Source organism: Mya arenaria, chromosome 5, assembly GCF_026914265.1.
Source record: "Mya arenaria isolate MELC-2E11 chromosome 5, ASM2691426v1".
Classification (NCBI taxonomy): Eukaryota; Metazoa; Mollusca; class Bivalvia; order Myida; family Myidae; genus Mya; species Mya arenaria.
This window is the reverse complement of record NC_069126.1, coordinates 45,657,068-45,682,343: the sequence shown is the minus strand read 5'-3', so window position 1 is coordinate 45,682,343 and position 25,276 is coordinate 45,657,068. Positions and strand designations below refer to the sequence as shown.

Here is a 25,276-nt window from a genome sequence, read left to right as displayed (position 1 = left end):
AACTCTTAAGTGTCCAGCCAGTGTTTGGATAATAACTAAAATCTGGACTTAATTTGTATTTATTTAATAGCGCGTGAAAACAACACACTCGAGCAATAACCAATATTTATATGAATGCTACAAAAATAAGTCAGTAGCCTAATGTTTAAACATAAACTTTTGTACTTTATGTTTCATGATAAAGGTCTTGAATACATCATCAGTTATCAAAGTTTAGGTACTATATCTGAAATACTGTTAAAATTGCGTGTGAATTAAGTTTAATTCGTATGGGTTTACATATTTAAACAAACGTACATATTACAATAGCTAGCTGAATAGTCTTTTTACCTTAGGTGTTGTAAATTTGATTTTCCGTGTGAAAACGTTTGATACATATGTATTGTTACTCTTCTTTTATTTTGTATTTTATATTTTTTTTAAAATTATATTGGTGTTCAGGATGATGCAAGTGAACACACTGAAGTCGGGAGTGTTGACGTACAGTCACACTCGAATCTACGGCTGCTTGTTTTCAATACTGCTTTTCTAGAATATTTATTGTCCGTTTTTGGTCTTACAATGACCGTTTTCATACATTACTGTCATCTGTGTTGTAACTTTTGGCGAATCAAATACATATTTTTATCACCAATTCATTTTCAAAGACAAACTCATAACCACTGTATGCGCATGCAATGGCACAACCCATGATTGAGTAAATAAACAGACCATTGTTGTATTAATGTGTTCTCTTAACTCTATGAATGATCGTGTCTCAACCAAACCGACATAGTTTCTGATGTTTTAATACTTCGGATAAAATTTGTTTCTCTGAACGATCTGTATACGAGAGCGTATTATTCTCTTTTCTAGGAATAAATTGCACGGTACCATCTGTTGCAAATGCGAACAAATCGCCGAATCGTATGACCGTCAATTATGGAGTTTCTGTCACATTCACATGCATCAGCGGTTTTGACCTTACCGGTGAGGCAACAATTAAATGCTTATCCAATGCAACCTTCGGGGCCTCCGTTCCATCCTGCGCAGGTATGTATTGACGAAATTCGTTTATATCTGAAATCGTGTTCGATATTTGATCAACAATCGAAATAGATTATAAATGTCCGCATTCGTCAAGTGAGGAAGAGTGATTTCATGTATGCAGTACTGTATGATATAATGATTTTGGCAAGATCTTTGTAACTTTAAAGGCTACGGGGCATGCTCCTTTTTCATACATGACCATTGATATAGGGTCAATGTTTTCTGTTAATTTAAATTTGCGACACGTGCATTTCTTATAACCTTTCTGTAAGTGTAAGCATAATATTGCTGGGCCAATGATGTTGATGCGTAAACTAACTGTCATTTAGTGTTGTGTAGTTATGGGATACTAAATTTTAATCTTAGCAACATAAACTAATTGCTTCAAGAAAATACATATCTTCAGTACAATACCAACTTTACTTGAGAATACATATATTGATACATGTTGTTTTATTACAGCTACAACTCGAGCAAATTGCGGTAAGTTCAACGATCATGATCATTTCTTCTCCCTCAAACAAAATCAGACCCGTTTAAGAAATTCGACCAATAAATGAGCAAGTTCTATGCATGACCCGTTTACCTAGATGTAAAATTTCGATGCTTGACCCCATACAGTTATATCATCATTTGATACGCATGTGCTTACGCATAACAGTTATACATAATATATCGCCGAAAGTCTTACATAAAGTATTTACATATTATATACTTATTTTATTTTTGCTCATTATTTCAACTGTGCAGTCTATGAAGACCTTTAAGAGAAATACCAAAATGATGGGGGTTAGCAGGAATCCAAAAAATACATATATATTGGTCGGATACCTTAACCAGTTATAAAACCAGCAAAAGTTAAATATCGCCTTTGATTTTGCTTAAAATATCAGTGCACGGGAATGCATTCTCCGGAGCTACGTTTTAAATAAAGACTTGAATAATGACGCTTAAAAAAGAACATGTTTTAGATAAGTCACAAGCCTTTAATCTATCTACATAAATAACGTTTCCAGGTCTTCACCTCGCATTTGGCACAAGTGTGGGCGATACAACAAGCCCAAAGTCAGATGACAGTTGTCGAGTCGAAATTGCAACAAACTATAACATACCTTTCATACGTGGCGCGGGATATAGGCGGGTTTATGTAAGCCTTACTAGATTTATTAGTTATAAGCGCACGTGTATTACAAACTTTTAAGTCAAATGTCTTTTTTGATCTTTGTCTTCTTCTTCTTCTTCGTTTCAAAAATATAAAAAAAAATGTTATACTATTAATTATCATTCACTATCAGCAGTGTCTATTTTTTAGATGATGCCTTATTTCATTCCAGATTTGTCCAAATGGACTTATGTGTTTTGGTCGGAAGTACGAAGGATATACAATACCGCAAAGAAATAGAGTAGTAAACTCAGAGTTTACGGGGTCGTTTTGTCTTGCTCCTTATTTTACTGACTTAAATCCTTATAGCGCCGGAGATGTATTTTACCAAGTTTACGATAGCCTCAGCTCCGATGTCAACCAGACAGTTTATTCTAAAGTAAAGGCTTTAGTTGAAGCTCAGTATAACACCACGAACTTCCTGCCACAGTACATTGTCAAAGCCACGTGGGATCAAATTCCCCGATTTGGTGGCCCTACTGCAGAGGTATGTAGAAATTATTTTTAATTGTACTGATAATTTTGCTTGTGACAGCAAATAAAATATATTAGAAATACTAGTATGGAATAATGTAACGACATTATAAAATACACTTCACCTAACTTCCATGTTAACTCCACGATCTATATCCTTAAGATAAGTTTTACGACGCTTTGCATAACTTGGGAACGCATTTCATTAAATCATCACTCAGGCATTGTGATACACATGTCACATAAATTATTACGCATGATTTGAACAAAGATTTATTTTATCCATACTAATCGGAAGTTATATTTTCCCAACAGACAGTGACATTTCAAGCTATCTACACCACGGACGGTACCCATGCGTATGCACTTTACTCTTACCAGTCAGGTGGTATGAAATTCGAAAATGGTGATCAATTTATAGGGTATATCAACGATGGCTATGCGTTCGGGGAATTTGACACTTCGACTGATGGCTCATTTTTACGCCGACCGGATGAAAATTTGGAACTTGGTGCTTCAGGTGTGTTGTGTCATATTTAATGAGCTTTACTTATGATATACCACTCGTAAATATGTTGAAAAATTATTTTCTAAAAACAATACAACTCGTTTCACTTTCAAAACGTTGTGCAATCCTGAAACTTAACATATCAGTTGAATATCTGTTTAATATGATAAAGGTTATGTTGTATAGGCTATATAATAGCGGATGGTGCTAATAATAGTTTGTTGTATATGTATTTCCCAGGTTGCATCGGTGGGGCAACATATGACGTTTCAGCAGATAAAGCGGCTCTACAAAATAGTAGATTAGAATGTCTTGCATGGCATAAAAAAGAATCTGGCCAAAGACAAAATTATATTAATCAATTAAACCGAATGCCACTATGTCCTTGCTTTTTCGAGTTCATTTGGTGGGATCCGCGGTTTAGTTTATGGGATTATGAGTGGCAAAACGGATATGAGGTCATCATCGTTCCATTTATTACAAGTCGGAGGTCTGTCTTCTATCCGAACGGAAAGGTGACATGTTGTTCCTGTATTACTGTGTATTCATAAGATCGCCAAAACGAAATAATACAGAAGGGATAAATGCAGTTTTTTTTTCAAAACATCCTTTTTTATGAAGTCTGTGTTTTGAGATTTGTTCTTGTTTTCAGAACTGTGCATATAACTGGCGCACATGGTCTTTTATCGGCTCAGGAAAATGGGCTGGCACATTTACAAGATACAGCCCATTTGTTGATCGTCGAAGTTATGCAATCGAGAACACGTACTATAAACGTGTTTGCTGCGATTATGCCGATCTTTGCGAAAAGTATTGGGACGTAAGGCCTGTACCTCAATCGTGTTATACAAGGTCGCCATTTACTTTGAGAGGTCAGTAATGCAACACTCATATTACTGCGTTTATTGTCATAACTATTTTCTTTCATTTTATTCTGATCGATTATTTTGGTAAAGAATACACGGCATGATGGAGGTACTGTACTAAAACAGAAATTATACGATATTTACATGCCACAAAAGCAATTAAAGAATATTCACCATAATTGTAAAAATACATATTTTAACTCGACTCTGTCATCGGGCCTTTTGTGAAACTTTACCTTGCTCTACCTTGTGTGCAATTTAAGTAATTCACGTTATGTTAGCATATTAAGTATTCTTACACCTTCCAGAAAAAAAACTCTTTTTAAAAAATCTTCCTCCCAGAATGTTAAAGTTTATTAATGATCTATCTGTCAGAATGTATTCGTTTATGAAGAATCTATGTCCCAGAATGTTATTCTCCCTTCAAGCATATATTTGTTTATTAAGGATCTCTGTCTCAGAAATGAATTCTCCCTCCCAGAATGTATTTGTTGATTATGAATCTCCCTCCCAGAATGTAATTGTTAACTTAAGACTCTCCCTCCCAGAATGTATTACTGTAGGATATCTACCCTAGAATAGATTCTCACTCCCAAAATGTATTATTTTATTCGGGATTTCCCTCCCAAATGTTTGTTAAGAATTGCCATTCCAGATTGTAATCCTCACTCACAGAATATACTTGTTTATTAAGCACATCCCTGCCAGATTTTATTTAAGAAATGCATTGCGGGATTGATGTCATTATCGGGGTATGAACGCAGTTGGGGTGGTTAAAGTGTGTGGAGTCTGAAGTGTGATTAGCGCAATTGCATTCAAATCCCCGATAATGACTTCAATAGTTCATTATTTAATTGAAGAATTGTTAAAAATATAATTCATTTCATTTAAGAAAACCTTACAGTAATTCTTTCCCACCCATTCAGTAAATAGATCGACCCGACTCTAACCGGAAACATATGATCAAATGACGTTACAGTAACGCAGGAAAAATCAACCACTTGAAATCACTTTCAAACCTAAAAATGAAACCCAAATGATAACAAAACATTTAACATCTCTACACTTCCTAAAATGTTGATTTATTTTTACGAGACCTGCTGACATAAACAAATAATAACAAGATCAACAATTTTCAAGTTTATTGTTATGTGGCATCCGAATGTGTTGCGTTCATCGGATGATAACCGCGATTGCCGAAAGCAAGTTCATTTAAGAAATGTAACTTGAGGAGTAAATATTTGTTTATAAAGGTTATCTATTCTAGAAGTTATTATTCCCATAATGTATTTGTTTATTAGAGATCTCACTCCCAGATTCGTATTGTGTATTAAGGATCTTCCAGAATGTGATAGTCTATAAGGAATCTTCTTTACTAAATGTTAATTCAGGATCTCCCTCCAATAAGAGAATGTAAATGTTAATTATTGATATGTCATGTACCTGACATAATGTCATAAACCTGACATTGTGTTATTAACCTGACAAAGTCCACAAACCTGTCATTGTACCACAACCCTGGCACAGTGCTGTAATCCTGACATAGAGCACTAACCCTGATATAATACCATAACCATGGCATAGTGCCATTACCCTGATATGATGCCATAACCCTGATATGATGCCATAGCCCTGACATGATGCCATAACCCTGACCTAATGCCATAACCCTGACATGATGCAAATAAACTTGATATAGTGGCATAAACCTGGTTTAGTGCCATAAACCTGACATAGTGCCAAAAACCTTACAAAGTGCTGTTAACCTGTCATAGTGCCACAATCCTGACCTAATGGCATAAGTCTGACATAGTTCAATAAACCTGTCATTGTGTAATGCACTTGACAAGCTGCAATAATCCTGACATAATGTCAAAAGCCTGACATAGTACCGTTAACCCGACATAGTACCATCAACCTGACATAGTCCATAACCCTGGCATAGTGCCATGTACCTGACATAGTGCCATAAACCTGACATAGGGGAGCTGACATTGTACCATAGACCTGGCTTAGTGCTATAACTCTATCATAGTACCATGTACCTGGAAGTGTTCCATAACACTGACTTAGTGCCGTAAACCTGACATTATGCCGTAACCCTGACATAGTGCCATAACCCTGACATATTGCCGTAAAACTGATATAGAGCCATAAACCTGGTATATTGCCATAAACCTAACTTAGTGCCATAACCCTGACATATTGCCGTAAAAATGACATAGGGCCATCAACCTGGCATATTGCCAAAAACCTGACTTGTTCCCATAACCCTGTTATAATGCTAAATCTGGCATAGAGCCATAAACCTGGCATATTTTCGTAAACCGGACATAGTGCCATAAACCTGGCATATTGCCGTCAACCTGACATAGTGCCTCAAACATCACGTTTCGATTATTTAAGAAAACTGTTATAACCATGTCTATAATTATATTGACGCAATTGTCAACCGTTTTCTTCAGCTCGTGGTTCTGGTGATCCCCATATTAATACATTAGATGGAAAAGGCTATACATTTAACGGCCACGGTGAATACCAGTTGCTTAATATCCCTTCATCAAATTTGACCATACAGAGCAGAACAGATCGTGCCGTTAAGGCAGATGGCAACCCATCAGAAGCGACGGTGTTTTCCGGGTTTGCTGTTCAAGGAGATGAAGTTTGGGCTCAGGTAAATTAAGATTCGTTTCTGCAAATATTATGTGGCTTTATTAGCAATATGTTTGGACTTAACTACTTTTAATATAAAGGCTGATATCTTTTATATGTACAGAAATTATTTCGTTTTGTTTTGATCAATAAAGTCAAATGAGTTAGACACAACCATGCATAAAGATAAAACCTAATTATGCATTTTGTTGCATACACTTATAATGTACCCCGTCGAGAACTAACCGCTATAACAATCTGAAACACGTCCAATTCAAACACCGAACAGTGATCTTGAAGGGATTGAATACATGAAACGAGCTCTAAAACCTAAATGATATTTTTAATCCAATCTGAATCCCATTTGTTTTATTCAAACTTTCGATCTTTAAAATATTTTATTTATAATGTAATCAAGCCGTGCAATTCTATCGTGCGTAAACTGATATTATTTGGAGTATAAATGCAAACCATTATAGTAAATTGATGTGTTTTTTTTATAAAATGTGTGCAATTAAACATACGTTGGCACAGAGGTGACATCCATTGACAACACTTTATTTATGTTGTGACCACAACTTAGTAACTTGTGACCTCAATATAAAAAGACGAAGAGAGTACTGTGACGCTCGTTTTGTTGTTGACGTTGTTGTCAACTCGATCGACCATTCTTGACGCATTCAGAATCATGCAACATCGATGATTGGCGAATGAAATCAAAACATCCGTAAACAAGATGTGGCCACCATAGCCATAACTGTTGAATCGTATTGCTAAATTAGCGAAATTCTTATGAGAACAATTAATTATTTCTTCTTTGTGTAGTGTTTTAGTACAAGGCCAATTTTTGATAAATAAATGGGAATAATTGATGAATATTGAAACATAAATGACAGAAAAAACTGTTCGGTAACTTTCTTGCGTTTTGTGGCAATTGTCTTCGTATTTCGGTAAGTCCAGACACCATGTTTTTACCATAAAGCGGCCGTTTTGATGGACTTATCTAAGTCGTGGCCTTCATTCAATAATTTGTGGCCACAAGTTACTAAGTTTTGGCCACAATTTAAAAAGTTGTTGCTACTTTTTATGTTATGGTTAACAACTTGTGAATTTGTTTCCATTACTTTTTCAACAATATACATAAAGTGTTGCGAATGTCGCCTATGTGCCACTGTTGAATTCGAAGTAAACAATAACATTGAAAAACACATTGGAGAACGTTTTCTTCACAAACGCATGAGAAGCGTATTTTCTCGTCATTCCTATTTCAAATAGTTGATTGTTCAATTTTCAGGCGGAACTCAATGCAGCCAAAACAGGAATTTTGCTGTTCGTTGGCAACAACAAAAGTAGCTGGTCCGATTTTACGGACACGTACAACAATGAAACTGCAGAAATAGTGATAAGAAACTACGAAGGCATTATAGTGTCTGTGTCCCGAAATGACTCGGGGGCAATAAAAACCAGAATTTCGATTGTTTTGTCCGATTTAGGTGAGTTGTTTTTATGAAATATTGTGATATTTTATCCTATTACGCGTCGGTTTAGCGGTAATCAGGAGTTCTATAAGGTATGTTAATATAGCAATACCAATATGTACGATAATTTAGATATTTGAAGGAAACACATGTGTGTGTGGTCGGTACGGAGATTCTAATATTGACAGAAATCCTTCAAGTTACAACGCTATTCATTATGGCGCCATGTCTAAAATCATAATTCTAGTTATATAGATAAAAATATTTACAACGACAGTTCATAATGGCAACAATCATTATGAAATTTATATAAATTTGTTTGCCTTTTCACCATTATTTCAGGCGTCACTTTCAACGTTACACTTGGCTCAAGGCTTCTTCAGATGGGTATAAGTATGAACGCCGATTTGAAGAACAAAGACGCAGTGGGTCTTCTGGGCAATTACAACGATGATCCAGATGATGATCTTGTGCCTAGAGAGGGAAGTGGGCCGATTACAGACACATCTGAAAGTAACATATTCCAGGCGTTTGGACAGACATGTAGGTGTAAATTCTGCCTAACCACTGTATTCTGCATGTGTAACGTTTGACCTGCATGTTTTTCTATACAGTTATTCGAATTAAACAATTTATGCTAAGTTGAAACAAAACCAGCCAAGAGCTCTTTACTTTTCTCAGCCAAAATGTTGAATTGTTGTTCTAACTGATACGAATATTTATTCACAAAGTTATTAGATGTATTGTGTGGTTGTTATTTATACTCATAGTTCCTTGTCCTGTAACTAGGTCATCTCTTCGATGGACTTGTCGATGGAGTTCCTTGTATAATATGTAATTATTTCTTAATTCTAAGGGATGACGACTGAAACAGAGTCCATATTCAAATATGATGAAGGGATTACACACAGTGATTTTTCTCATCCGGAGTTTACACCGCAGTTTTTGGAGAAAGCGAATCAAACCATGGTACAAGAGGCGAATACAACATGCAATGGAAATATCCAGTGTATGTTTGATTTTGTGTTTACCGGGGACAGACAACTCGCATTGCAAACCGGAAGTACTGAGGAATTAGCAGATGAAGCAATTGCAGACGCAAGTAAGAACTGAAATTTGCATCTATTCATAAAACAATCTCAGTATGACCCAGTCCGAATCAAATAATCCGAAATAACTGTCTAACTGTCAATGGACACTTTCAATCAAAACATTACTACTAATGTCATACTTGGAAGTTGTTTGTGCCTCTCCAAAAATACTCTTCAAAAATGAATTGGCAGTCATAAGTTAATTTTAGACTTACACGACAAAAAACTATGGTATTTTATCGGTTAATTTTTGCAGTTCTTACTTGTGCGAAAACAGATTCTTCTGATAAGCTTAAAATGCTTTCATGATCTTCCCCGAAATGATAAGCGTTCATGGTGTTGTTTTTTTTATTAACAATGAATGGAATTAAAAATTATAGCCAGTTTTAGAGATGCACTCTTAATCCCAAATAAGATCAACCACAATTAATACAATTGTTAAATGTACTAAAACGGATGAATCTATGTCGATAACAATGGTTCTTATGAAGGAAACCGTGTTTAATTTGAAAAAAAAGGGTTTCTACCTTATGAGACGTTAGTAGGTTGCAAGAAATCTTTTTAGCACTCACCAATCGTTTAATATCTATGCGTTTTCAGCTTTTTAAAATTCACGGTTAGAATATTTTTTATCAGTAATTAATATTATCAATGAATTAATTATTAAATGAGTAGTTAAAGGTTTATCACTCTTAAAGAATGTTTGTATTAATTTTAGATAAGACTTGTCACTTAAAGAATGGTTAATTTCGAATATTTTTCTCTTTGCAGGTAACGTGGTACCAAATATAACAGTTGTATCAGGACTTACAACAAATGATGAAACCGGCCAGCACTTTTTACACGTTGAAAAGGACACAGAAGCTAGTTTCATAGTAAACGGAGAGGATGACGGAACAATTACATATGAGTTTGCTGACAATACTGACAACGTAGCAACATTTTCGGATCCTGCCTCAGGAAATGGGAAGGAAATAAAGTTTACCTTAAGTAGCATTGATGTCGTGAAAGTCAGGTTTGCGATAATATATACTGTATTAAAAATAACATATTGTTTTTATTATTATATTTCCTAGATCGATTACCAGTCAGTTCAATCATTTACATTTCAACTGGTTTAAACCACATAAAAGACACATGATTTCATTATAAATGTTTTCTTTTTCATTCGAATGACAATTTTAAATTATGACGTCATTTAAACATCGCGCACTGATACTTGATGAGAAGTACCGTCAGCACAGTGAAAAACGGCCGTATTGCACTGGAGTGCAAGAGGACTACCGTTGTTTAGATTTGTATTGCGTGTTAGTGATATACATGAGCATAAAGTTGGTCTATTTTAAATGTCTTATTTTCATGCAACGAAGCCAGACAGACATGTTTTATTTCCTCTGACGCAATATCGTCAGTTTTGATGCAGCATTTCGTCCATGCAATTTCTTGCAACTTCAAAGTTTAACATAATATCTGATCAATACTATTTTCAATTTAGCGTCTTTGTTCGTGATGACAAAAACGTAACCTCCTCAGAAATTGAGGTCACAATCATCTACTGCAATGGTTGTACTGGAAACGGCCAGTGTAATTACAATAGTCACAGAGAAGGAGAGGGAACAGATAGCTTCCGAATTGCCGTGTGCGAATGCCCTTTAAATTGGGAAGGTACCAAGCTTACGATATGGTTATTTAAACACTACTTTCTTTCGTATCAATTAAAACCATGTTTAATGGCGTTCATAATGAGCGTCCTACTGCTTTCTGATCGCATTAAATTGTATTTGTAATTATACATAAAACAAAAACGTTATAAATCCGTGAATTATTAATATCTGTTACATTAACAAGTGCAAGTTTTAAATGCTAACTGGTTATTTCAATAAACGTATAATAACGATAAATTAAATTGTAGGGAATGACTGCGAAACGGATTTTAACGGTTGTGCATCCGACCCTTGTGCTCTTGGTCAGAATTGCTCGGATGTTCTTGCTGCCGATCACACAGAGAATGGAGAGGCGTATAACTGCAGTGATTGTCCGGATGGATACGCTGTCGTAGGAACAAAATGTGAAGGTAGGCTTCAAAATACGAAAGTGATAAAGCAAATTGACATTGACTATGTAATTTTCCAAAGGTGTATTATTGAGAACCTGCACAGTTTTAAAGATTATCATTACATCTTATTATAGGCGCACATTTCCCTATTAAAGCTATTGAATAAAGATGTATTATATAAAACACATATTTCGTAAAAAATATTGTGTTGTGGCAAGGATAAGGGAGCGATTCTTTAATTCCCAGAAAACCTACAATATATTTACTACAGTTCCCATCACAATGAAAATCAATACATACTCTTTAAGCTCCATACTACATGACTGACCATTGATATACGTTGAATAGTTAGTTTGGGGATTTCTGAGGACTATGGTCCATTTTATATTTAAACATGTTATACCTTACATAAATGTGTACCTTTTTGTATGTATGACGTCGAACGCTCGATATATTACTATATTTAAATAATAATCCAGTTTTATGGCGTCATCGGTCTTTAAAATACCTTTGGCGGTCCGGACCTGTCAAACTTTATTTTATGGACCGCTGATTTGTGTATTATATGCTTTGATCAATAAATCACATCAAAAGCGCTTTAAAATATTCAATATTTATATAAAATGTTTGTTATAAACAATATATGAAATATAACTTTAGGTCAAATCGCATTTGTTGGACCGACCAGTCAACACCTGAAGGTCCATATATACCTTCTGGGCGGAAGTCTTGTCGGTCCTTTTAATTTCATATAACCCGAACAACTGTGTTATATTGCTTAAGTATGGCTTATAAATGTTTAATGCACATCAACTACCTCATTTAAATCCAGATCAACATACATGACTTATAAAATAATGTGATCATTTTGATGAAAAACAATAAAGCTGTTAATGAATTACAAAACATTTTAAAGGTAAATTTCACTATAATTAATTATATTTGAGTTAAACTATGATAACAGTGAACAATGAAAACTGGGCAGATTCATAACAATTGTGAACGATGCCCTTATGATAGGACGTGAATGTTTTTTTGCAATGTATTAATGAAAGGTATCAAAAAAGTATAACGTTCACCTTATTTCCAGATATTGACGAGTGTAATACCACCACTCCGTGTGATTCCAACAGTGTTTGCACCAATACGCCCGGGGGTTACTACTGCACGTGTAATGCGGGCTTTAGGCTTTCAACTTCAAATAAAACAGTTTGCCTTGGTAAGTTCAAGCAGCTGCAATTTGAGTATCATTTATTACCAGAAGCCATGAGACAAGAAGAAAAAGAAAATTATGGTTATCTTTGTTTATGTTAAATATTTTAAGCGAGTAAACCGTTTTAAAGTTGGTGTTCCAAGATACATGTGAATCAGTAAATCTGCTAAAGTCAGCCTTACCTTGTTACTTAAGGTATACAACCCACAATGGTATACAACCCACAAATGGGAATTTTGGATGTCTAATGACCCATGTTATTTTGGCATGAATATGTTTGTTTTTTTAAAAGACGTAAAAAATAGACAGTTACATACAAAACAAAGCTTTTTTGCCTTCAACGTTGTCACCGTCCATGTTTTGTTGAACACAAAAAAAAAAAAAAAACTACAACAACTTTATGTTAACTGAACCTTTAGTTATTATCATACAACAAACAATACCCGTTGAAATGATAACACTATCATGGGATCTTCAGGCAACAACATTTAACATTATGATTATTTGAGCTCTCACAAAACAACTCATTTGGAGGTCGGGGTCCTTAAGTCATAACGGAAGGCAAATTAATATGCATATATTTGTGGGTCGAATTCATTAAGTAATAACGGAAGGCTGAACTTATAAGCACATATTTGTTGGTCGGATTCCTTAAGTAAAAATGGAAGGCTGAACTTATATGCACATATTTGTTGGTCGAATTCATTAAGCAATAACGGAAGGCTGAACTTATATGCACAAATGTGTGGGTCCGGGTCCTTAAGTAATAATGGAAGGCTGAACTTATATGCACATATTTGTGGGTCGGATTCCTTTAGTAATAACGGAAGGCTGAACTTATATGCACATATTTGTGGGTCGGATTCCTTAAGTAATAACGGAAGGCTGAACTTATATGCACATATTTGTGGGTGTGATTCCTTAAGTAAATACGGAAGGCTGAACTTATATGCACATATTTGTTGGTCGGATTCCTTAAGTAATAACGGAAGGCTGAACCTATATGCACATATCTGTTGGTCGGATTCCTTAAGTAATGACGGAAAGCTGAACTTTTATATTCACATATTTGTTGGTCGGATTCCTTAAGTAAATACGGAAGGCTGAACTTATATGCACATATTTGTTGGTCGGATTCCTTAAGTAATAACGGAAGGCTGAACCTATATGCACATATTTGTTGGTCGGATTCCTTAAGTAATAACGGAAGGCTGAACTTATATGCACATATTTGTTGGTCGGATTCCTTAAGTAATAACGGAAGGCTGAACTTATATTCACATATTTGTTGGTCGGATTCCTTAAGTAAATACGGAAGGCTGAACTTATATGCACATATTTGTAGGTCGGATTCCTTAAGTAAATACGGAAGGCTGAACTAATATGCACATATTTGTGGGTCGGATTCCTTAAGAAATAACGGAAGGCTGAACTTATATTCACATATTTGTGGGGCGAATTCAATAAGTTATAACGGAAGGCTGAACTTTTATGTACGTATTTGTGGGTCGGATTCCTTAAGTTATAACGGAAGGCTGAACTTATATGCACATATTTGTGGATCTGATTCCTTAAGTGATAATGGAAGGCTGAACATATATGCACATATTTGTGGGTCGGATTCCTTTAGTAATAACGGAAGGCTGAACTTATATGCACACATTTGTGGATCTGATTCCTTAAGTAATAACGGAAGGCTAAACTTATATGCACATATTTGTCGGTCGGATTCCTTAAGTTAGAACAAAAGGCTGAACTTCTGTGCACAAATTTGTGAATCGGATTCCTTAAGTAATAACGGAAGGCTGAACATATATATTCACATATTTGTGGGTTGGATTAATTTAAGGATTGATTCTTATTTTTTGTGCGTTCAAGCAGTATGAACGCTCGGCCGCGATTTTGCATATGCATAAACCGCGCAAGCGGTTTTTACAAAATATGCAAAATCGCGGCCGAGCGTTCATACTGCATGCACGCACAAAAAATAAGAATCAATACTTATTTTTACATTTTCTCTTTTTATTTGTTTATTTTTTCGACCTAATAGTGTTTGAGAATAAGTCTTTAATTACAACAAAGGGGAACAAAACGTGAAGAGCGAATGTAAATGGTAAGAGCACTTGTCAACCTTGGTATTCTAGCTGGGCGTTCTTTTTATCCTCCGCATAATAAATATTCCATAAGTAATTTGCACAAAGAAATACATAATCAAATATATTTTTTTAATATTTTTTTGTAGTTTCTGTAAAATATGTGGAGGTAATAATGATTTTTATTGTAATATGTTAATTTTAATCAAGGGAACTTTCGATACATTTAAACTGATTTTTTACATATGCATGACCCATGTGAGAGGGCATGAAAAAATGTGGTCATGGTGATTTAATGAATAACTTCCAGTTCAAGGTAATTATAGCGTCAAAATTGTATTTTTTGTTGTCTTTTTACTTTCGCAAAGATATTGAAGTGTTGTGATGTGCTAGTCTTCTCGAATTGTCAATATTAAGACGTTTGTTCGAACTCTCGAAAATACATGACACTTAGGCAGACTCCAATCATTTCATGTATTTAAATGAAGATATCGCCTAATCATATCGTTGTAAGATAATCATTGTCTGAATCCGATAGTGGATCGTACATTTGTCCTAGAAAGTCTCAGAATCATCAGCCATGTTTGTTTTGACAGTTGTTGCAGACGAACCGTAGTAAAAACTGTGTCAACTTGAATTTGTTTTTTTATTATTTGTTCAATGCGTGTTCTTTTGTTATCAAATGAAAAATAAATCATTTTCCAAATAATATTTCTAGAAAAAAATGTCTTCATTAGGTAATAACGGAAGGCTAAACTTAAATGCACATATTTGTGGGTCGGATTCCTTAATTAATAACGGAAGGCTGAACTTATATGCACACATTTGTGGATCGGGGTCCTTAAGTGATAACGGGAGGTTGAACCGACAAGTGTATGTACCAACCAGCATACGTAGATGACACATGTCAACATAGGATCATACGTGCATTATAATTTAATTTGCAAACAAGAAAACATGTTATGACATAGACATATCAGTCAAATTATTTATGTCCGCCATGTGGTTGATCATATCACATGCAACACTAATACAATACATACTAGTGGTTACTCGAAACAATTTAAATCGAGACGTTTCAGCGACCGCATATATCGGTACACAATCGACAACCTTAGTTTAGTCTTATCTTTATTTGTGATATAAGTGTTGTTTTTTCGAATTTAGAACTATAAAGATTTTATCACTGAGCATTTGACCAAATGATTTATTGAACAAAATAAAAATAAAGGAGATGGAAATATGTTTCAGATATAAATGAGTGTAACGAGGCTACATCTGGATGTGATCAAATCTGTGAAAACACAGCTGGTTCCTTCGCATGCAGTTGTTTCACGGGGTTCATCCTGTCGGGCTCTGCGTGTACTGCAGGTATGTTTTTATTATATTAGTACATCATATCATGTACTGAGCATATGGTAAAATGATACGAGTATTACCAATCGTGATCGCAAGGTATGCTTTAATTACCTAAGCATAACCAATCCTAAACTTTATGCTCTCATTACATAAGCATAACGAATCGTGTTCTGAAGGAAAGCTTAAATAATATAAGCATAACCAAGTTTGTACATAAGGTGTATACTCGTATTACCTAAACATGAAAAATATTTTACTATATGCTCTAATTAAATAAGCATAACGAATCGGGTACTGAGAGCAAGCTAAACTACTATAAGCATAACCGATCTTGTACTTAAGGTATGCTCTTCTTATTTGAACAATACCAAAAGTGTACTAAATGTTTACTTAATTTATATAAGCACTACCAATCTTTTACTGAAGGCTTATATATATTAGCACTACTGACTGCGTACAGCTGTTGCTAACAATACTTTCAACTCTTTATTTAGTTTACACTGTTACCACACGAAATTTGTACATGTACTCAATGTTATTTTACTTTATCCTTTTATGGAAACGTGTGTTTGAGCATGCTTAACGTTGATTATTATAAAATACAGCATCAATATCATTGCCTGTAAATCATTCGGAAAATACACATGTTAACTGTGCAGCTGTGCAAAACATGCATTGGGGTATATTATTTTTTATATTTTTATTTTTTTACATTTTGTGTCAACAGTGACTCCCCCTGATGCATGTAATGCAACCGACTGTAGCGGTGCAGTTGGGTGCACGACGAACGCCGACAGCAATGCAAGGTGCTTCTGTAACGCAGGATATAGCCTCATAGCAGAAAATAACACTTGTACAGGTAAAACTGTTCATTGCTGCAATTCAAGTAATGTGTTCGCAAGTTATCCCGTTGAAGTACGAGCAATATATATTTTAAATGCTGACTGTTGATGATGCTTGAGAGGCCGTAGATAACGAAAATGTACGCAACCCTTAATTCAGTAGAATGTCCATTGTATTGACTTGTATCAGTATTGTATCAGTATGGACTATCTTGTTAATTCAGCATGTATTTGACGGAGGCAAACTATATACGCTTTAAGAGTCATGTCAAGTGTTACTTTGCATTAACATGGTTTTAACTATTTTCAGATACAAATGAATGTGACAATGGTCCTTGCTCCCAAACCTGCTCGAATTCTGAGGGTAGTTTTATCTGTAGCTGCCTGACAGGATATCAACTGGGGGCAGACCGAGTGTCCTGTACACGTAAATACACATTAAAGTTCTCACACATTATACAAGTATGCTCTTTACGCAGTTTGGGATAAAATACCGTGTTTTTAGCATAAGTTTGGATTAAAGTCGGACATGGGCCATGTGCAGGAAACATACTCAAACATAAATATAACGGATTGTCGTTATAAACATAGATCAAATATGTACAAACTAAATTGATGGTACTGAATGCCCCTGTGAATCTTTGTTCATAACGGACTATTACATAATGCCCCCATCCAACCTTTGATGATAACTGACTATAACATAATGCCCATATATAACCTTTGGTGATAACTGACTAATACATTATGTATTTATCAAACCTTTGGTGATAACTGACTATTATATTATGCCCTTATCCAACCTTTGGTGATAACTGACTATTACATTATGCACTTATCCAACCTTTGGTGATAACTGACTATTATATTATGCCCTTATCAAACCTTTGGTAATAATTGACTATTAAATTATGCATTTATGAAACGTTTGGTGATAACTGACTTATTACATTATGTCCTTATCCAAACTTGGTGATAACTGACATAATGCCGCAATTCAAACTTTGAGGATAATTGTCCATTACATAATGCCCCTATAAAATCCTTGGTAATTACTGATAAATACAGAATGCCTTTATTGAACCTTAGTTGATAAATGTCTTTTTCAGAATGTCCCTATCCAACCTTCGGTGAAAACTGTGAATCTACCTGCCGATGTGGAAGAGGGGCAAATAGATGCGACTCCGTCAGGGGATGCGTCTGCAATTCTGGATGGCAGGGGGTCAACTGCGATGCTGATATTGATGAGTGCGATACGCCCAATGTTTGTAACGATGCCAACAAAGAATGTGCCAATACTATTGGGTCTTACACGTGTTCATGTCGAAGTGGTTATAACAAAGACGCGAACGGAACATGTCTTGGTAGGCTGAACATTATTGAATATTATACCTTACATATATGTGTGTCTTCTGTGTATATATAGGGTTGATTGGTGTGTATAACAGTGTATTTTGATATTATTCCAATTTCATGACGTCATCGGTTCATATCCTATTTTTGGTTGGTTCGGACCTCGCCAGAAATATTATATTAATCGATGACGTCATATAACTAGCAAGTGCGGCTTGCAATTTTCACAAATTGACGAACAATTGACGCAATTGACGCAAGTAAACATAATTTGCTTTTTTCAATAAAACACATCAAAATGAATGGTTATATAAATGTTCGATATAACATAAGAAATTATAACACATCACTTTTGGCCATATGGTATTGAAACGACCGGCCAGTCAGCCACCAAAGGTGAATGGACCGAGGCGTGCCTGACTGGCAGGTCCTTATAATGTCATATGACCCTCAGTGCTGTCCTAAATTTCTAAATTAGTTCTGTTTGTATATAGAATATATTTTTTTGTTAAAATGTAAAAAATAATTTGAAAATTATTATCTGTAAATTGTGTAATAAAATATTGTTCAAACACAACGAATTACGCATTATTTTGTATATATGTAATTCCCAAAACTGTAGCACTGACGACGTCGGTATGAAGAATTATTGATTATAATACACACAATGGTTCTTTCCGTTTTGTAATATTTAGACGTTAACGAGTGTGAGTCAGACCAGCTGAACACGTGCGAACAGACGTGTACCAACTCACCCGGAAGTTTCGTCTGCTCCTGTAACACGGGGTACAATGTGGATCCTGGCAACGCTTTGCGATGTGTCGGTTAGTTTTAAAACGTATTAACATGATGACTGTTTAATGATATTTGTGTTTTACACGTCATCTGTCAAACAGAATATGTTTATAAACATGCATTTCCTTCAGTTTCACAGTACTTTGTTAAATAATGATATTTCATCTGGAGCTTAATACTTATGTTAAACATATATATAGTGTTTTGAAAAATAATGTTTATCTATTGTTCACTTCGAAATTTTTTTTTTGGATGAATTCGTTTATTTTACAATTTACTGACATTCCAAGCGGTACCTAACAATATTTTATAAACACATGTCTTTGACGTTTACCCAGTGCCATTAAACGGGGTTAATGTTAACTTTTGGCTACTGAGCTTGTTTCTGTAGTTGTTCATATAAATATAAATCTGTATAGGGTCATACTATATTTAAATATATATTGTTGAGTGATTTTAAAGTGAAATATATTTAGGTTTAGACGAAATGTCATCCCTTATACGATTTGTCATGGAACTAACTTAACATTGTACCGTTTTTAAGAATGTTAGAAAATAAAAAAGCGCTCAATATGACAAATGTAGAGTAACATTTCGTATAGGCGGCCATCGATCGGAAGGTTTAACTGAATCGAATATCTATGATTCATAAATCATTTATTTTCCTGCCTGTGTTTGAATCAAAATGATAAACACGAACAAAAGATCCATATTATTTCAGACTATGATGAGTGTGATGCAGGAGTTTCCGGCTGTCAGCAGAAATGCCTTAACTCAGTTGGAAGATTCAGCTGCGAATGTTATTTCGGATACCGTTTAAATGAGGACAGGAAAACCTGTTACCAAGGTACATTATCCACTCTGTCCACTTGTTTTAGAAGAAAGGCGAAGTCAATATTCGTTTATATTTCCAAGATTTGTTTAGAATATTTAGAGGAAATATGATGTGGTAGGCTTTTCAAAATTTACCATATTTTCCAACATGGGGAGTTTGGACTAGGTATTAGTAGCACGTCGTTATTGACAGAAGACATACTTATCCGGAGCTCAAACGGAATTGTGTTACATTCGAGTGCATGGCATTCTATCTTTGTTTCCAAGTAATTTCTATGTTATATTACATGCGCATTTGTTTAATATTTCTGTTTTAGTGCAAGACGTGTGTGCTGCAGAATTCCCCGACTTTGGTTGCTCACATATATGTAAGGTAGAAAACCAGCAGGCCTTCTGTCTGTGTGAAACGGGCTATGAGTTGTCTACTGATAACAAAACATGCATAGGTAAGAATTATACTGTATTCGGGAAGTTTAAATTTGTGTTCATCAGTCAAGCAATCAGATTATAGCAACATAAATCAACCACATTTATTCTCAAAAAGGGGGTTTGGTTTTACGGAGGAATCCGGAGAACTGACGGAAATGTCAATTTTCTAACATGCCAGGTTGTCTAATTAGGACGTATTCAATAACTTTTCGTGTTATTCATCCATATAGTATTAACACGGCAATAGTTAACTTAGTTTTTCTTTCATGTGATAAAAGTCAGACTTAATGCATTAGCTCACCATGATATACACTAAGGGAAAACTATATATTCGGATACAATATATTTTGTACAGATATCAACGAGTGTTTGAGAAGCGACTCCTGCTCAGATACGTGCACCAATAAAGACGGCGGTTATGACTGTGCATGTCCTAGTGGCAAAAAACTTGCAAATGACGAAAGAACTTGCACGGGTATGCTGTTTGTGGTTATCTGCTTAATAATATGTACTAATTCCCATTATCTTATCAATCTATTCAAATCTGTTCATTCGATTTTTATACAACTCAACATTCAAGCTCTCTATTGCTTGCAGTAGTAGCATGTGCAATTACTAGTGATTCACAATGTAATGCATTTGTATTTAGTATGTGACTTAAACCATTACGGTGACAACTGTGCTCTTGATTGCAACTGTGGTATCGGGTCTTCTCGCTGTGACAGTCAAACAGGATGCGTATGCAAATCAGACGGTTGGATTGGAGCCAAATGTGACCAGGATACGGACGAATGTGCCATAGGAACACATAATTGCACAGGAACCAACGAACAATGTAGAAACACCCCCGGATCATTTGTTTGCCAGTGTTTACCTGGATACCAAAGAAATACAGAAAATATATGTGAAGGTAATATTCTAATATAAGTGTATTTTTGTATAAGATTTTAAATGTTTACTATTTACATAAGATACTATTTACGTTAACATTGTGGTATTGAAAACATGAGCATAGAATATTTCTAGCATTAGGCATACCAGTGTGTTACTGCGTCATCTCAAATTACAGATATTGAAGAGTGTATAATTCCGTCACTGAATACATGTAGCCAACAGTGTGAGAACGTGCTTGGATCTTTTACGTGCAGCTGTCATGATGGCTTCACGGAGTCGGGCAATTCTTGCAATGGTAAAGAAAACTATTTATTTGAAAAGTCGTATCACAGATAAGTCTTTTCAAGTCTAAGGATAAACGATAGTCATTTACATATAAATAATTGTATTCATTGGGCTAGTTCCGTCGTGAGCATAAATTAATGAACTGACTTTACTATACAACATGCATAGATAATAATCGATTCATCGATATTTGCGGTTCAGACAGCTACTACTATAAATGATATTATAATAACATTTTATTCCTTCAAGATATAAATATATCAATATGTTCATTTCTTAAATTGTAATGCTTGTTAAAAATATATTGCTTTGCTCCTATGGATTAGGATAGTTGATTCTTATATTTGCGAGAGTTTAATTCTTTTAAGTTCAACGTTCGATCGGTTATCGTCTTTTATTGGCCAAAGCATTTCGCTAATTTTCGATTTTATTATTGGCCATACCGTTAAATCGTATATGTATTGTGCTTACTCACATGTTCAAGCGATAAACCAAAGACCTTTATATTTGATATAAAAATGCAATTATATTGGGCATCTTTCAACAGATATAAGCAAAGTCATATGAATTTGATATTGCAATTAGTCATATTGACAACTCTTACAGATATGTACCAACAAAGACCTATGTAATTGATATAACATTAAGTCATATTGATAACTTTTGTAGATGTTAACGAATGCTCAACAAGTACTCACGGCTGTGGACAAACTTGCGAAAACACAATCGGAAGCTACCGATGCACTTGTAATGATGGGTACAGACTGGACCTTACAGACTTCAAAACTTGCATTCGTAAGTAACAGATATCGACACGCCCTCTCTAACCATTATATGAAGAGTTTGAGAATGACGCCACACTGTATTTTCGGATAAGCAAACAACGTGGTCAAACGAAATCGTTTAAACTATTGCTACGTAAGGGTTTTCTGCCTTTTTCACAAACCATACTGTCTATTGTGTTATTCCTCGAGGTCGTTTGAAGAAATGTTCATATGTCTACAAGTTTGTTTTTTGTACTGTGTATCAGTAGAAATCAAAACACTGTGAAACAGAACTAAAGTTAACTACCCATCATTTTTCTATACAGCCTCCAATGTATGCTCCAACAGCAGCTATTGTAGTGACAATGCTGATTGTGTCAATATCGATGAACTGGACACGTGTACCTGTCATACGGGATTCCATTTCGTGTCCGGATCTGTGACGATTTGTGAAGGTAATGTCTTACCCATTGTTTAACGTTGGCCTTGTAATTATCCAATTATCTTGCAATGAGTCTTGCCCGAAAATCATCAACACATTTCATAAATAATACATACTTTTATCTGGATTAGTGTAGCATTAATTCAGTTATACAATAATGTTCTATTCATTTTATGTCCTGCACTATCCCAAGAAAAAATATCTTATTCTTACATGACCGTAATATGAAAGAAACAAACGCTTTATATTGTCTTATGAGTTTCTTATATCGTTTGGCTTTTATCGTTGTGTCATACTATTTCCATATTCTTTAAATTGTTTTATTGTCCTTGTTTCGTTGACTAGAGTAATTGGCAAATAATATCCACCAACGTACGTTAGTTTTCGTTGCACTGGTTTCTTGAAAATGTGATCGTTATCTGTTATCATTGTTCTAGACATCAAGGAATGCGATTCAGTTCCCTGTACCCAATTGTGCATAGAAAGAATTGGCTCATTCGAATGTGTCTGTAACCAGACCGGATTCAAACTGGATGCAGATGCCACAACATGCATAGGTAATGAAACACTGTTGAAAAAAAATAGGATGTGATTGACAAAATATATAGTAAAGGAAACTAATGCAAACGTAAATGTAAGGACGTTTGACATATTAGAAAATAACTTTTAATAAATAATTGTATTTAGATGTAAATAATGTTGGATCATGTTATGTTTTACTTAATATGAAAAAAAATATATTTAAGAACATTACATTAAATCAGTGTTTTAATTTGCGTCTTTATGCGTAGTGAACAAATAAATTACAAACTCTTACAAAGTAGATCTTTTGGATTTATGTGTGTTCAACTGTTAAATTAATTCGTTCGATGTGACCACATCGCTAAAACATCATGAAAAAGTAATGATAAGCGGTTGTTTCTGTATGCAGTATATGCTTTAAGTTTATACGGTAGTTTTAGTTACCTTAAACAATTTATACAGAATGTCCCCAAGGAGAGTACGGTCCAAACTGCACAGAATCGTGTGCTTGTATCGACGCAAATACTGACAGATGCGACCCTATAGACGGCACATGTAATTGCAAGTCGGGGTATAACCAAACAGATTGCTCTAATGACATAAACGAATGTGAAGATGGATCAGTAGTTTGTCCAACTAATTCCGAATGTAGCAATATGCCTGGATCGTATAATTGTAACTGCAAAAGTGGATATTTGAAAACTGCAGTAGGCCAATGTCAAGGTTAGCGTCTTACAACCTATTTAGAGTCAAAATGTAAGCGAATAGCTAGAATCAAAATATAAGAATATATTCAGTGACATACCTTTTACTTTTGCTCTTTCCTTAGTTTTTCATTTCATTCCTCATGCACAGCCTGTTTTTATTGCAACATGCATACAACATAGAAACATTCTTGCCCAACCCATGTTTTCATCTGAACGTTTCAATAACTTCATAATGTAAACATGTACTTGTTGTCTTGTATTACACATCCATACGTTTTTTGTCCTACAGAATGTTCTAAAGGTAAGTTTGGTGAAAACTGTGCCCAGACCTGCGCATGCAACATGACAAACACAGATAGTTGTGACAAGGTCACCGGAAATTGCCAATGCAAGCCTGTCTGGAATGGAACTTCTTGCAACGAGGATGTTGACGAATGTAATATGGGTAGTCCCGGTCCATGCGCGGTAAAAAAGAATACAACATGCAACAATACGTATGGATCTTATGAATGCAATTGTGTTTCTGGTTATCAGGAAGACGCTACTGGCTGTGTAGGTAAGTACACCTTACACCTTTTGAAGGAATATTGTGAAATATACTGATACACATTACATACTTTCTTCCTAGTTCTTTAGAATGCAAAACATAATACTGTTGCAAGATGAAAGATTTATTGAGTTTGATATTTGTATATATAAACGTTTACATGTATTGAGTGTTTTTATTAAGCGGTACATTTTGTGAAATTATATAACACTAATACTGGAACTGAAATTTAAAAATGTTCTTATCTGTTTTAGATATAAATGAATGTTTAACCCAATCCGGACTATGTAATCAGGATTGCGTGAACACCCCTGGTTTATACACATGTGTTTGTTCCCCGGGATTTTCTGGAGATGGCGAAACATGTACACGTATGTATCATAATTAATAAAGCTTTGTAATTGAATGTGCATTAAAACACTTGCGTAATAGGTCTTGATATTAAAAGGTGTTATTGACATCGCAACAGAATAAAACCTGCAAGTACGTTATTTCAAAAACGCTATTTTCTCCGGGTACAATAAATGTTAAAATCACAACTTATAATAATATTAATAACTTTGAAGTCATTACGTTTGATTCGTTGCTAAGATTAAGAGCAGTTTTCCTCAAATATTTGCACTACTACATGCAGTGAGAACATAAAACGAAAGCCACTCATTAAGTAATCATGAAAATGTTCGTTGTTTAATGATCTATCATATCATGTGAGAGTAACAAATATGGCGACAATTGTGCTAATGTGTGCGACTGCGTCGAAGCGAACGCTAACAACGCCACACAAGTATGCAACGCAGCAACAGGAGTATGTGATTGCAAAGCAACTTGGACAGGGACACGTTGCGAGACTGACGTGGACGAATGTGGGGGGGGACTTAGTG

At 35.0% G+C, this 25,276-nt stretch overlaps 1 protein-coding gene across 2 annotated transcripts in view; it reads left to right on the top strand.

The window, feature by feature from the left end:
• LOC128234050 (uncharacterized) overlaps window positions 1–25,276 on the top strand; it is a 72,429-nt gene that overhangs the window by 6,215 nt on the left and 40,938 nt on the right. For both annotated transcript variants that reach the window (XM_052948008.1, XM_052948007.1), the window contains exons 11-41: window positions 856–1,032; window positions 1,492–1,512; window positions 2,046–2,176; window positions 2,364–2,678; window positions 2,981–3,185; window positions 3,414–3,688; window positions 3,826–4,045; window positions 6,505–6,713; window positions 7,986–8,184; window positions 8,512–8,712; window positions 9,026–9,271; window positions 10,032–10,275; window positions 10,756–10,925; window positions 11,173–11,334; window positions 12,407–12,535; window positions 15,874–15,993; window positions 16,709–16,840; window positions 17,134–17,250; window positions 17,933–18,187; window positions 18,872–19,000; window positions 19,693–19,818; window positions 20,123–20,251; window positions 20,590–20,709; window positions 20,884–21,144; window positions 21,304–21,423; window positions 22,083–22,208; window positions 22,504–22,632; window positions 23,057–23,176; window positions 23,604–23,864; window positions 24,138–24,404; window positions 24,650–24,766. In XM_052948008.1, coding sequence (XP_052803968.1) covers window positions 856–1,032; window positions 1,492–1,512; window positions 2,046–2,176; window positions 2,364–2,678; window positions 2,981–3,185; window positions 3,414–3,688; window positions 3,826–4,045; window positions 6,505–6,713; window positions 7,986–8,184; window positions 8,512–8,712; window positions 9,026–9,271; window positions 10,032–10,275; window positions 10,756–10,925; window positions 11,173–11,334; window positions 12,407–12,535; window positions 15,874–15,993; window positions 16,709–16,840; window positions 17,134–17,250; window positions 17,933–18,187; window positions 18,872–19,000; window positions 19,693–19,818; window positions 20,123–20,251; window positions 20,590–20,709; window positions 20,884–21,144; window positions 21,304–21,423; window positions 22,083–22,208; window positions 22,504–22,632; window positions 23,057–23,176; window positions 23,604–23,864; window positions 24,138–24,404; window positions 24,650–24,766 — 5,433 coding nt within the window. The remainder of the gene's footprint in view (window positions 1–855; window positions 1,033–1,491; window positions 1,513–2,045; window positions 2,177–2,363; window positions 2,679–2,980; window positions 3,186–3,413; window positions 3,689–3,825; window positions 4,046–6,504; window positions 6,714–7,985; window positions 8,185–8,511; window positions 8,713–9,025; window positions 9,272–10,031; window positions 10,276–10,755; window positions 10,926–11,172; window positions 11,335–12,406; window positions 12,536–15,873; window positions 15,994–16,708; window positions 16,841–17,133; window positions 17,251–17,932; window positions 18,188–18,871; window positions 19,001–19,692; window positions 19,819–20,122; window positions 20,252–20,589; window positions 20,710–20,883; window positions 21,145–21,303; window positions 21,424–22,082; window positions 22,209–22,503; window positions 22,633–23,056; window positions 23,177–23,603; window positions 23,865–24,137; window positions 24,405–24,649; window positions 24,767–25,276) is intronic.